The sequence below is a fragment of the Callospermophilus lateralis genome, chromosome 15, assembly GCF_048772815.1.
Source record: "Callospermophilus lateralis isolate mCalLat2 chromosome 15, mCalLat2.hap1, whole genome shotgun sequence".
Classification (NCBI taxonomy): domain Eukaryota; kingdom Metazoa; phylum Chordata; class Mammalia; order Rodentia; family Sciuridae; genus Callospermophilus; species Callospermophilus lateralis.
The window spans coordinates 28,121,435-28,136,488 of record NC_135319.1 but is presented as its reverse complement, the minus strand read 5'-3'; the positions used below and the strand labels follow the sequence as shown (position 1 = coordinate 28,136,488).

General features: G+C 31.1%; 1 protein-coding gene across 16 annotated transcripts in view; it reads left to right on the top strand.

The window, feature by feature from the left end:
* Window positions 1–15,054, top strand: part of Pcdh15 (protocadherin related 15) — a 702,462-nt gene that overhangs the window by 562,839 nt on the left and 124,569 nt on the right. For all 16 annotated transcript variants that reach the window (XM_076835193.1, XM_076835192.1, XM_076835191.1 and 13 more), the window contains 2 exons: window positions 12,791–12,931; window positions 14,811–14,923. In XM_076835193.1, the coding sequence (XP_076691308.1) occupies window positions 12,791–12,931; window positions 14,811–14,923 (254 nt within the window). The remainder of the gene's footprint in view (window positions 1–12,790; window positions 12,932–14,810; window positions 14,924–15,054) is intronic.

Genomic DNA, 15,054 nt, shown 5'->3' with positions numbered 1-15,054 from the left:
TCTCTTTTAGGGACTCATTTCTAGCCAGGCCTGCTCTTCACGTGGCAAAGTACAGAATCATAAGAAATCTTGTCTGACCACATGATCCCATGTAAATCCTCTGGTCCTGTCCTTCATTCTCCATGGACCTGAACAAGCCACATGCCTAGTCCTAAATCAATGGATCATAAAGTGGGAGAAAGGGGAGTGGACACTGCTGAACATAAATACAATTTACCAAAAGCCTATATAAAAGATACACTTTAGTTGCATTATAGTGATTCCCTTTAGTGGGAAAGTGAGGTAGGTCAGAGGTATGAGAATAAGAGGAGATATGGAAATTGGTAAATAAAGTCATCTTGCTGATCCTTCAATGAGAGAGTTGCAAAACGTATAGATTACATTTAACTCAAACAGCTATAACTTATGTCTGAAGAAAAAGGAAAATCCTCAATATTTATTACATGGGTGTACATCAATATTATTTGAAGAATATTTATTACTTAACAGATACTGGGCTAAATTAAAACCAATATGAATCTTAGCTTCAGAATTTCAAACTAAAAACGTTGCAAGTTAATAAGAAGTGTGTCAAGTTTAATATGACAACCCTAAGAAGTTCTAATAAAAAAATGTTTAGGGTGCCATATAACCAGATAAAAGGGAGCCTGATTTTTGTCTTGAGACTCAAGGAAGTTTCTGGAGGAAATGAGTCTGAGCTACAGTTCAAACTACAGTTCTTGCCAAGCAGCAAGATGGAGAATTAGGTCCTAAAATTGGAGGGAGACCAGTAAATTGCAATAAACAAAAGAACACCATTTTTTCAGGGTGTGAGAGTTGTAATCTTGGGTTGGATCCTGTGGAGTCTTGTGGATCACAGCGATAGATCTTAGAATTCTTGTCCTCCTATTCTGAGAAAAAAAAATGGGAGGATTTTAAAGCAGCAGGCACATGATCACTGATTCCTATCTCTGGGCAAGTTCACCCTATTTTAAAATTCCTTTTATTATGTGAGTTGGTTTGCAAGAGAAGGTCGAATGTGTGCCCCTGTTATCTTTGTGAACTAAGAAACATACCTAAATGAGGTTTTAGAGGATTATGTTATTTGATATCTTGTGCATTTAAGTTTATCTTTAAAGATGCATTTCCTCATAAATGTAAAGGCAAATAATCCTAAAACAAAAGTTTCTTGGTTTCTTTAACAGCTATGTTGCTACCATATCTATAGACACTGACCTAGTGTACATATTGAGTGACATCTGACACACAGAACTCATAAATAGGAGTTCCGACTCACAAGTTGCCAAAATATTATATCCCCCAATGTCATCCAGGGGGAGCAGAAGGGGTGGACAGAAAAGCACAGATCTTCTCAGTGGCTACTTGTCACTATTGTTGGCCCTTGTGTTTAACTAGGAAACAGGGTACCATACAGCAGGTATTCCCAAAGGTTACTTGGAGAATTAGACAGTACAGCTCTTCCTGGTCTCTTTGAAGGATACATTAGCATCCTGCTAGGGCCAGTAGAAAATGACAAAGTCATTATGAATGCCAAAACAATACAAACCACTTTAAAGTAATTTCTGGTGCCAAATCATACTTGGAAGATTTCGTGCGAATTACACAGTTACAAAATAAATCAAAGTTACTTTCAAAGATGTGGGAAGAAAGAAATTTAGAAACCATGTCAGGGAGAAGAATCTTTGTGTACTTGAGAAGAAATTACTTAATGTTTGTGTTTTAATGATAATAACACGTTTTAATATTCCCTGCTGTAATACGATTACCATTAATATGAAGAAAATTATGTGGGTCTGAGTAAATAATTTTCTGATAATTATGTATTTAAGAAAACCGGTTAAGTCAAGATACCCAGTGATATTAAGAACTTAATTATTTTGGTGCATTTGACTCTAAATGAATTTCCTATGTTTGCTAGTTTGCAACATCTTTCAAATAGGTCTGAAATTATCTTCTATAGTAGTTAATGATATTCTCACCATCATTAAGTCAAAACACACCATGTTTAACACAATATAAGTGGAAATGGAAAGTAAAAAACATGCTAAATAACAAAACAATTAAATTTTAAGTTTGTATTTTCTTGATACAAATTTATAATTTTCTCTTACATTTATTATTCCTTTGAACTATGTCACTTTTTGATTTTGTAAACCTAATATTAGCACCATCATCATACATTTTTTATCACATCCCCAATATCCTGGTTTACCATATCACATATCACTCTGCATGTACTAAATAAAAGTCCATTCTAGAAGTATGTTCGCACTAGTACATATTAAGTTAAATGCGTCAAGTTTAGCTGATGAAAGGAAATCACAAAGATATCATAATCTTTCACATTTTAGTATACAAATAAATCACATAATATCTCAAATCATACTCAGAAGTAAAATCACGATACATAAACAAACACAGTTATTGCTATATCAAGAGGCATATAAATCTTATCCTTCCTGAGAATCATTATGCCTTGTGAGACACCTCCAAAGTCCCTCCCACCTATTGAGGAATGTCACTGTTGCTCCTTGTGTTTAACTAGGAAACAGGGTACCATACAGCAGTTACTTGTCCTCTTTAAACTTCACTTCCATATACAATTTATAAGACTTATTTTGCTGGGTTGTTCCTGTGCTTACTGAATAATGAAAGTGTTTAGCTAGTCTGCAGTACAAAGATGTTAATGTTTCCTCTTCTTTCTCATTTCTAAGGTAATGATAAACATGTTTAACTTGGCCTCTGTTGTAGTGGAATGCCTATAGTATCATTAATTTTAAACTTTACAATATCAATCATTGGACTCATGAATGAATTCTGATGTCATCCATAGAACTATAATACTGAGAATAGATTTTTCATGAAAATATGCTAGTAAGACTTTGAAATTCCACAAATAAAAAACATGCACACATTTTAATAAAGTTCATGCCAAAAAATTAGTAAGTTTTTGTTTAAATTAATATAATGATTATAAAATTATATTTTAATTTATGCCACTTCATACTATTACATGTATGTTTTCATCACCACTGAGTTTAAGAAAAATATCCAAAATTCTTGACATGAAATGATTTTAATAGTGAAATAATTAATCAGATCAAACTCCATGTATACTCTATTGTATACATTATTACTTCACTATGTTGAAGTCTCTATGAATCAAAAAGAAGTCAATACCTTTCAGGACGTGTGAGTGTCTGCATAGGGTTATGTAGGGTCTAATTGACTATAAGTCCTAAGACGTGAACTCTACCTCTATCAACTTCATTAGCACCACATGCTTATTCCTCATGACTTGCATCGAAATGTTGTTGCTAATTGTGTTTCTCTCTGTAACATGACCAGATGTGATGCCTATAAGAGTCTGTCTGTCACAAATGCTTTCTTGAGATATGAATGTGAATTCACAAGGATAAATTACCTATGGACAGATATAATGAAATGAAAAACCATGAACAAGTAAATCTATAACATGAATTCATATGAGGATATATAGTATAAAGAAAATAAAAAAGGTATTAACTCAGAGTGGATTATGGATGGGTATATGCAGACCAGGTGTCAACTAAGACGTGAATGTTAGATGGTACTAATCATTCAGGAGTATTGAATACAGAGACAAAAACACATGGAAAAGATCTGAGGCAAAAAGAGCTTGATATTTTATAATGACAACATGGGTAAAAATCATTGCTAAAAAAAAATCAGGAAGGAGGGGATATGAGATTAATTTGTCTCCCATTTGGCTATGAGTTTTTTTATTTCCACATTTTCATTGGTGCATTATTATTATACATAATGGTGGGATTTGTTGTTACATAGTAGTACATGGACATAATATAGCAATATAATTTGGCGACCATTATTCCGGAGCACTTCTCTGTTAGCTTTTTCATTTCTGTATTCCCACATCACAGCCATTTTTGGTCAGTAAACGTGTTAAATTGATTAACAAATTAATTAGTTAATTAATTTTATATATGATGAATATACAAGCTGCATGATAAGTGGTAGAAAGTAAATAATTTATAAAATCAGTTACTAATGTTTTATACAGTTCTAACTTTCTATCTTAAAACTATACTCCACATGAAATAGATAATATTATTTAGGGATTTTTTTTACTAATTTTAAACTATAATTATGTTTTATACAATGGTAAACAAATTGTGCTTTGGGATCTGTTGTAAACAGTGATTAATTTAAATTGTTGTATCTATAGTGCCTTTCTTGAATGATTTAGCTTCCACTAATACCATGGTTCTATTTTGAACATTTTATTTAGGAAAATATATTGTTCCAAAGACAGTGTATCATTTAATTTCCAGGAAAATGTCAAAGAACGTTTTGGTAAATGGAAGTTGACACTAAGAAAGATTGCTGTACCAGCATTCCATCAGTCTTTTAAAAACATGACTATTTGAGGGAACATTTACTCCATTAGATAGGTTTGTTTAGAGTTATAGAAATAGCTGTCACGCAAGCTTCAAAAACCTGTTCTGCTACTCTTCTCACATTTCTTCACCTTCCATAGAAATTAAAGAAGTAATTTACTGCAAGTACCCTTCAAAAGAATTCAGGCTGCCAAATAATAAGGAACTCCATTTTGGTCAACATGGTGTTCTGAGAAGAGAATCCTTGCACACAATTTTAAACACTTTCCCTATTAAATCAATGTTTATATTTTGGTTAATTCTTTCTGTGTTTTTTTATTTTGATAATTGTTCTTCATGATTGATATGCCAATAAAATAAAATTCCCTTGTGACTTGAATAATACTCACCTTTTTATATGATAATATATAGAGATTATGAGATTGCCTATTAACTTTCCATAAATTAAGGTGAATCAAACTATATTTTTAGTCTTCATTTGAAGTTTTACATTCTCTGAAATGGCTACCTAAATTGTATCTCATGATATTAAAATACCATGGCAAGAAAGAGGTATTATAATGAGGCCAATTAATTAAAGAAAAAATGTAAATGGATTCCATAATGTAAAGAATAAAATTGAATCTAACTGCTTGTTTCATTGATGGTGACATAGAAGAATTAGATACTCTGTTTTATTTTCTTGAATCCAGATTTTGAATGTATTTTTCAAAACAACTGTAATTTAAAAAGGTATGAAGAAAAGATACAAAGACTAGGAAAGTATGCCTTGGGTGGTACAGAAATAGATGGAAATAGGTATCCTAATAAAGCAAGGCTCAGAGGCAAAGACTGGTCTTCATAGCTATGCAAAGTTGCAGTGCTCTGAAGAAATGACAACTGTTTTCTGTGTCTGCTTGGGGAGAGACCTGGTTACAAGCAAGTAAAATGTTCAGATACCAAGAAGAGTCTCCTTAGTGCCAAAGTCCTTAAATGGCACAGTGGGCTTCTTAAATGATCATGAGTTTTTCTTTTGTTAAATCTTTAAAAATTTAACCTGAATGCTGTAGTCTACCTCAAGATTGCTTCTGAACCTAAATAAAAACTAATAAATTTGGTTCATCAGAAAAAATCAGTAGAAGTCATTTACTTGTCACTTATAAATCAAACCATGGTCTTATTTCAGTTAGTAATAACTTTATCAAAGTACCTTTGGGCTACCAGGCGAGGTAGTGCATGCTTATAATCCCAGCAGCTCAGGAGACTGAGACAGGAGGATCTCAAGTTCAAAACCACCCTGAGCAAAACCCAGGCACTCAGCAACTCAGTGAGACCTGTCTCTAAATTAAAAAAAAAAAAAAAAAATATATATATATATATATATATATATATATATATATACACAAAAAAAATAGGGCTAGGGATGTGGCTCAGTGGTTTAGTGCCCCTGATTTTAATCCCCAGTACTTCCCAAGAAATAAATTCCTATGGGCTGATTTTAGTGTTAGGAGCAGAATAATTTTATCACAATTTCAAAATACTATAGACTCTTCTATTGCCATATTAAGAAGATTTAATTTTTTAAAAATACATTGGTAACTTTTTCTTTTGGTAGAAAATCTCTATTGAGATATATATATATGTAACTATATACAAAGAGAGATCTATGTAACATACTATCTCTAGTATCATAAGTGAAGTAGAAAATGGTAATTATGTATTTTATCTCAATTTAAGTATTTTTATATTTTAGTTCATTTTAAAAAAACAAACATCATTAACTATTACATGTATTCAACTAGAAGACATATAAATTATAGGAAATATATAGAAATAAATATGGGTGCCTCTGTTCTTAGTACAGTTTAAAATTAAAACAACTATTTGTTAAATTAACATTTATCTAAATGATAATTTGATCACTTATATCACATATATCATAAATATTAAAATATGTAATAGATAAACTCAGTAGACCATTTTATTTTAGCTTTGAAGATATAATTATTGAGGTTTTTGTACATTATAATGCTGAGATCATGTCTATTACAATTTTAATTGGAATTAAGTATTAGAAGATGTTTAAAAAATGCTAATGTTAATTTTACATGATCAAGTTTATAATGATCTTGTTTGTTAAGTGTGCTTGGAATTCTAGGTTTCAAAATGACATTTAAAAAAAATAAATCATAATAATTTTGACTTTCAAAAACAAAGTGTTTGACCTGATTCATGTTGTACATGTCCCAGAGACAATGTTAGGAATGTTAATTAAAACTATTTCTCAAAGATAATTACCTTTACCTATTATATAGCCTAGTCATGTAACTATTAAGGTGACTTTTTTGAAAAAAAAAAAAAAAAGCCTATGACCAGAATAAAAGGAAGGAAGGAAGTGAGGGAAGAAAAATACAAAGGAAAGAATATATCTTCTGATAGCAGTAGGGAGGGAGAGTAAAAAGAAAAAATAAACTTTTGAATATGCTTGAAGCAATCATTTTAAATGCTTAGTTTTGTATCATAGTGTGTGATATAAAATGAAGTGTGGTGATTTGATGAGTTATAGAGGATGTTGTTAAAATGTGTCTTATAAGCTAAAAATATTCTGAAAGAGCCATACCTTGATAATGTGCTGATAATCTACAAAATAACTAAAATCAGAGAAGAAAAATGTGTTGATAGAGCTAACATGTGACTCAACGTTCAGGTTTGTACACATGCAATTTTATCGAAATTTCAAAATGCTCTAGAGGTTGGCTCTAGGATTTTCTTAACAGCAAATACTTTAGGCGTTGGAGAAAGAATATTCCATAATTCTAGAACATTTTCTTCTTTTATTTTATCAATTAAAGCATAATTCCAAATGTTTCAAAAATACCTTGGCTTTATTAAATACAACATACTAAATATAAATAACATTTTAAATATCTTGATGGTCCATTTGTGATTGTTAAAAGTAATGTTAGTGACTGCAGTCTGAATAAGTACTGATAACAGAAACTCTGAAAAATTGTTCTTAAAACTCTTTATGCCGTAATTTTTCTCTTTCAACTATGCCACCTCATCTAAAGGTGAGATGGAGTATGTGCTGTATAACATCATGGACAATGTACTAAGGCGAGGTTTACAAGGGCATTAAATTCTAAAGCATCTTTCCCAAATTAATTTTCTCAATCATATTGCCTTTTTGTTCTCACTTAAAGACTATTGCATAGATAAATAGTTAGCTGATTTAACACATAAGGACCTGTATTTTAGTATGAAGGAAGCCTGATTATGTAATAACTTTCTCATTTTCTAGCTAGGGAAATTTCAAGGAATGAATTAATTCTTAAAACTTTGCCTTCATTTTTTTTGTAAAATGTAGGTGTTCATGAGAACTCCTGGATTTCTTTTTAAGTATAAATATGGGAATGCATGTAATGCACATACTCTGATATGTAGCAAAGCATTTCAATTGATAGCTTACAAATCTAGTCTATATTGTTATTAAAATACAAGCAAAGTTTCCTTCCTATGATTGGCACCTAAATGATTATTACCAAAACATTGTTGTACCTAGGGAAAGTTTTTTTTTTTTTTAATAAATGTTTCTTTTTCTATATTTCCTCAGTGACTGAACTCTCCACCTACCACTAAGTAAAATTTGGGGTCCGTATACAAACATTATCTCAGAGCTGACAGTTCCTTAAAATTCTATCAGGAATTCCTCAACATTCTGCATTTTCAAAATCTTAAAATATGTAAATACTTTATTAAGAGTTTCTGGGCATACTTGATACATGGGAATTCATTCAGTAATTCATGTGTTCAGTCAAATGCTCCTTGGGTGTCTACAGGGTTCAAGTACCATTCAAGATCATCGAATAGAGCTCCTAACCTTGTGAAACTTGTATAATTACATAGGAGACAAAGAATAAAGTAAACAGATGACATGCATACTAGAATTTCAAGTAGTGTTGCAGGAGAAAAATAGCTTAGAAGCAGGGGCTATGGAGTACCTGAAGAAGAGAAAAAATCAGTTGCTGAAAATCTTGGAAATATGCAGCAGGAAAAGGTGAGGAAGCAGGAACAATGTATGAAAAAGAAATGAGCAATCAAGTAAAGTTAAATAGATAAGCAGAAACAAGATGTTCTGAGAATTTGATAGTGCACAATAAGAAGCTAAGCCATTTTGTGTATGAGTGATTAAAGAGCTTTGGAGGGCTTTAAGCAGAACTCATGAGATGATTTATGTTATTGAAAGATATAAGGCTCAATTCTGTCTTCCCCACCATCAACACTATTCACTTTTCTGTTCAGAAGGGTTTTTTTTTAAGTTTACATATCTTATATTAGTAGAATTCTACAGTATTTGTCTTTTTGTTAGTGACTTATTTCAGTTAACATAATGTCTAAGATTTGTCATTATACATTTTGCAAAATGTCTTAACTTTTATTACTTTAAAAAATTCTAGTTTCTGTATTCCAAATTGCTCCATCCACTCATTACAATGGACGTTTTGTTTGCTTCCATGATGGCTCTGTTGAATAATATCATAACAAACATTGGTGTGCAAATATTTCTTAATTTGCCACATATGTGAGGGTTTATCACCACACTCACTCAGAATTCCATATGCCTCTTTGTCTAACTTGATGTCAGTATTAATAACTGAAACTATGGCTTCTAATAGTCAGGAAACAGTATTCTTTCAATTTTGTTTGTATTTTGAATATTTTGAGGTATTCATACAATGTTGAGATTCCATACAATTTCTAGAATAAGATTATTATAATTCTGAGAAAAATAAGATTGGAAGTTTGAAAGATATTACATGGAGCCTCCAGATAGCTTCAAGGTATACAAACACCTTTTCATGTTATCTTTAAATTCTTGAACAAGACCATGTTTAAGAGTATTCAATCAAGCACCACATGTTTATGGATTTTTGAACATCCCCTTCCACTCTGACTTCAAATTTTATTCTATGTTTACAAAACAATTTTAATATTTTAATGTTCATTAACCTTTGTTTTATTCCTTCAGTCAATACTATCTAGTATTGCTATTGAGAAAATTGAGTGTATAAGTCTAATTGGCTTCAAATATTTTTCAAAGTGTTCTGTTTTGTGATTACCATTTTGTTTGATCTTATTTTTCTTTAGAATAAGGGGGAATTGGAGTCTCCTAGTAGTACAGTGTTCTTTCTATTTCTTCATTTAATTCCCTTAATCTTTTCTTTCTATATTTGGGAAGTATGATGTGAGTTGCAAGTGTATCTACTCTTATTGCCATAACCTAAGGAAATGTCCCTTTTATTTTTATATAATATTCCACTTTGCCCCTTTTTCAAAGTTGTTTTTTATTTAAAATCTATTTTATTTCATATAACTTTTTGCTCTAATCTATGTTCTGCATACAATAATTTTGCCATTTTGGTGCATAATACTCATATCCTTTTACTTTTAGTCTGTTTTTGTCCTTAGATTTAGAGTCCCCTGTAGATTACACACAGTTGTATTTTTTTAAGATTTAATTCTGTTAGTCAAGCTTTTTGTATTGATTCTTTTTTATAATAATGCATTTTTAATCAAATATATTGTAAAAGTGAAGAACTCACTACTCCTACTTTATTTCATATAGCTGTTTTCCCCACTTAACGGTTTAATTTGTTATTCATTGATTTTGATAGTGACTTGCTTTGATTCCTCTCCTACTGCCCTTAATGTAGTCTATGGATATTTATTTTGTCATTTATATTGAGACTTTATAAAGATCACTTAAAGTGTATACTGTATTTTACACTGACAACAACAAATTAGCTTCAATTTATTATAAAAATTTGGTATGTTTATATATCTTTTCAGAATTAGGTTACTGATGTTACAGTTTATTTTTATATCACATATCCATTAATAGGTTTATGTTGATTTTTTGCATTTGGCTTTCAAGTTCTCTTGCAAAATGAAGTGTTTTATAACCCATCATTACAGTGAAATAGAATGGTTTATATGTGAATTTTCTTTGCAATTAAACATTAAAATTTAAAAAAATGAAAGATAATATCGTTACAGTGGAAGCAGAGAGCCAATTAACAGACTACTATAGGGAACAGGTAACTAGAGAAGAAGGGAATACATGCTTCTGAAAAAGACATGGCAATGCTTTGGTCATGGAGGATGAGAGGGATCAGAGATCATTTCTAAGCTTTAAGATGATACACTTTGGTTAAAGGTAGGACTATTTCCCTACAGCATAGGAGGAACAAATTTGGAAAAGGAAATGAGGATTCTGATTTGGTTATGTCACATTTAAACATGGACCATCTAGTTGACAATTCTACGTACTAGTATGTCTTTTAAAGGTTGAAAATTTATCCAGAAAATAAAATTTGGGAACTGTTAGTAAACAGAAAATATTTAAACTCATGGGACTGAGAGAAATGCTAGAGACTTAGGGTAGAGGTAGAAAATAGAAATGATAGCGACAGAGCCTTGGAAAAAGAAAATGTGGTGTATATACCCAATGGAATATTACTCAGTCTTAAAGAAGAATGAAATTATGACATTTCCAGGTAAATAGACAGAGATGGATAATATGCTAAGAGAAATAAGCCAATCTCAAAAATACCAAAGGCCTAATGTTTTCTCAGATATGTGGCTGCTAATTCACACGGGGTGGAGGAGGGTGGGTGGCTAGGAAAGAATAGAGGTACTTTGGTTTAGGCAGAGGTAAATGAAGGGAGGGAGAGGGTATGGAGGTAGGAAGAAGAGTAGAATGAATGGAACATTAATATGCTATGTGCATATATGACTACACGACCAGTGTGATCTTACATCATGCACAACCAAAAGAAAGAGGAGTTATACTCCCTTTATGTATGATGTTGTCAAAATGCATTCTACTGTCATATATAACTAATTATAAAAACTAAAAAAAAAGAAAATGGAAAAAATAAAAGGTTTGAAACAGAACACTCAGATAGAGTTAAAAAACTAAAGTATGTGTCCAAGGAAATTGTGATCAATTGTGCTGTGTAGTATGTAAATGAACATGTAATAATTGGAGAATTATAAAAGTCCTTAAGCTAAAATACTTATCCTATAGTAGAACTATTCTTTAGGCTCTAACATTACTAACAAATTCAGGGGTTGAACTCAGGGGCCAGTGAGCCACATCTCCAGCCCTATTTTGTATTTATTTAGAGACAGGGTCTCACTGAGTTGCTTAGTATCTCGCTGTTGCTGAGGCTGAATTTGAACTCACAGTTCTCCTGCCTTAGCCTCCTGAGCCACTGCCCTTAGAAGCACGTGCTGCCATACCCAGCCACTTTTTTTTTTCTTTTTATTGTCTATCTTCCTAAGGAACTTAATGGTTCCTTTCTGTCTGAGTCTGAAGTCAAACTCTACCATGTGCTCATTTGCTGCCTGAGTTGTTTACCTCACTTGTAGGATTTAAGAGATTTCCAATCCATAAGCACTGGAAAGATGATTATGTTCAACCCATTATCACCCTATATAATTCAAAATAAAAAGGATATAAGTCCTAATTGAAGTAAGGACATCAAACACAATATTGACTGTTCCCTATTGTGGCTATTTTGATGCCATTTTAAAATTGATCAAATGTTACTTTCTTTCATTAAAAAATATGTTTTATTTTGTTTTGGTTTGGCTTGTTGTGGTTTGGTCTTTCAGTTTATCTTGGCTCATCTCAGGGGCAAAGTTGCGATCTTTATCAACCTTGAAGCCTCAAGTTCATTGGCTATAGAACGGGTAGTAGAGGACATCTTTACTATGGGCTTTGCACATCTAAAACTCAACAAATGTTAGCTATCATTTATTTTTCTATTATTACTGTCATATTCCTTATTAATGTTATCTTAAAGGACTGTTGCAAGATTTAGTCTGACTTATGTAAATATTTAGCATGAAAATTAGCACAGAGTAGATGGTAAATCAGTTTTGTTTCTTTCCCTGCCATGCGTATTCCTCCACTTCAACACAGTTCTCCACCCTTCACCTTTCTCTGAGTATCACAAATTTCCAATATCTATAATTGAAAATATATATGATTAAAAATAACATGATTGTCTCAGAAGATAAAATATTAGGAAGACACTGGGTGTTTGGGAAGAGAAATGTGATTCTTACAATAAATGTGGGAGAAAAGATGCTGGAGGCAGCTATTAATATTTTTCTGTATTATAAATCCTTTTGAAGTAGCCTATAGTAAAGACACTTCATGGATTCAGATTGAGTTATCCTAAAGAAATAATGATTCTGCTACATTTTATCCCAGAAAGTATGAAATCATAAAATATAATTCTTCATTTCTACAAGGCCATTCATTTTGGAAATCAGTTTAACTGTATCACTATCCTGTGTTTTCATTTAATACAATAAATGAATAATATGTAATTTCATTTCAGGGGTTACCTGCAAGTCGTGTGAGATACAGAGTAGATGATTTGCAGTTTCCTTACCCTGCCAGTATTTTTGATGTAGAGGAAGATTCTGGAAGAGTAATAACTCGAGTCAATCTTAATGAAGAACCAACAACAATTTTTAAGGTCAGTGTGTCATAGTCTTCACGTTGTCTATGTGACATTTAACTTTTGATTAAGAGTCTGGCTTAGCAGATATCAATATTTTTCCAAAAAAAATTTTAGTTGTTTTTTTTTTCAATCAAAAACAATTTTTTTTTTCCTCATAGGAACTTAGCGGGGTGGCAGGGAACAAATAAAAATAAAAACAATCACTTGATATTTTACTTTTGGGAGGTAAGCAGATATTATCATTTTGATCTCTGTCCTTACAATGATTTTCTATACAAATGCAAATACACAGCTATGTTTTAAAATAACAATCATATTGTTCATGCTGCTTTTTAGCTCAATGACATTATGTTTTCTTTTTAATCTAATACTGTGTTGTTGGATAATTAGGCTGCCATGAATAATTTTCTAACAATAAAATCTGCTGTTTAGAAACTACTTATGTGACAATCATTCGCCACTTGCTAACTTTTTTCTTTAAAATAAGTACCCATAAACAGAAGTGTTAAATCAAGTTCATGTATTGTTGATAACTTATGCATCTGGAAAATTTGAAAACAAAACTACCTTCACTTTACATTCTCCATCATTTAGAAGAACACCCATTTTCATAGGATCACTCCACTCTTTATACTATTGTTTTTAATCTTTGCGTGTCTGCTAGAGTTCTTTGGTTTTTGTTCTGTTTTATGCTTCTTGAAATACTCATGAAATAGAACATATAATTACCTCTTTTCTTTTTCACATTTTTATAACATAGTCAACAAATAATGCCTGTTTCTACATGTCAAGAAAATATTGAGCAATATATTTTCTATTATCATAAGTAATGAATTCCTTAAATGTTTGGGAATTTCAATTTTTAATAGTTACTGAGGATAATAACACTTAGAATATAGTCTTTAAAACTATACTAATAAAAACTTTTTCAGATATGAGATACTTTTTCAGAAATGATATGAGACTATGAGCACCCTGTCTCATATCATTTAATCATTGTTTGAAATAATTGCTCTGTTTTTAAACTAGTATTAACTCAGAAAGTAAATTGTGGTTCTCAGGATAATCCTTGGTTATGGTCTTCTGTGACCTACGTAAAATTACTTTAGTAACTTGAAACTTCCAGGAGATATGTATTCCAGGGAAACATAAGTAGGAAAGTGTTTAAGATATCTTAAAATAAGCATTAAAGTTCTTCTTGGTGCAGTATAAGTTATTGAAGTAAATACTCAATTATAAAAGTATTGCATTAATAAATAACATATAGTTATCAAATTCACAAATTCATATTATTTGAACAATTTCTGCAATACCGAATGAACTTGATTTTATAGATTTTATTTATAGTATTGTATAGCAAGTGAGTTAAACTATAAAGATTTCCAATTTTATTCTCTAGAGTAAAATATTTTTGCCCTGTAAACTTGCAGACAACTAATTCACTGGAAAAATTAATTTCTTTTTATAAGCAAGCTAATTAGTTTTTTGCCATTGATGTGACTGAATTTAACACTTTTTAAATGGTTATGGTGGTGCTATAAAAGCACATGCTTTTATCATACACAGCAGAGGAATGGAAAAAAAGATTTTATAATTAAAGAGATAGAGTATTGTATGCCTGTTTTCCTGATAGCTTTTTTTTTTTTTACCTATAGAGTTAGTAATTTCTTTGTGATTGTTTTCTCAAATAAAAATAACATCTACCTGGACAGATTATTGTGAAAAATCAAAATGAAAATGTAGCATATTCCATGTAGTACCTAGTATCTCATGGCCATAAGATAATGGTCAGTTTTCTCTCCTAGAAGCAGGCAGCCCAATCATTAAAATCATATGTGTATCATTGTATGTTTATAATTTTTAACATGAATTTTATTGTTTTTTTTTTTTTAAGTTGGTGGTTGTTGCTTTTGATGATGGTGAGCCCGTGATGTCCAGCAGTGCCACAGTGAAAATTCTTGTCTTACATCCTGGAGAAATCCCAAGATTCACACAAGAAGAATATAGGTACTTATTTCTATAAAATTTTTAAATATATAAAGTCTTCAGGGTTTCATATCTTAGAAACATCTTCATTTCAGTATTGATGTTTAAATTCCTTGGAAAAAATATTTTTATATTTATTATCTTAGAATTTT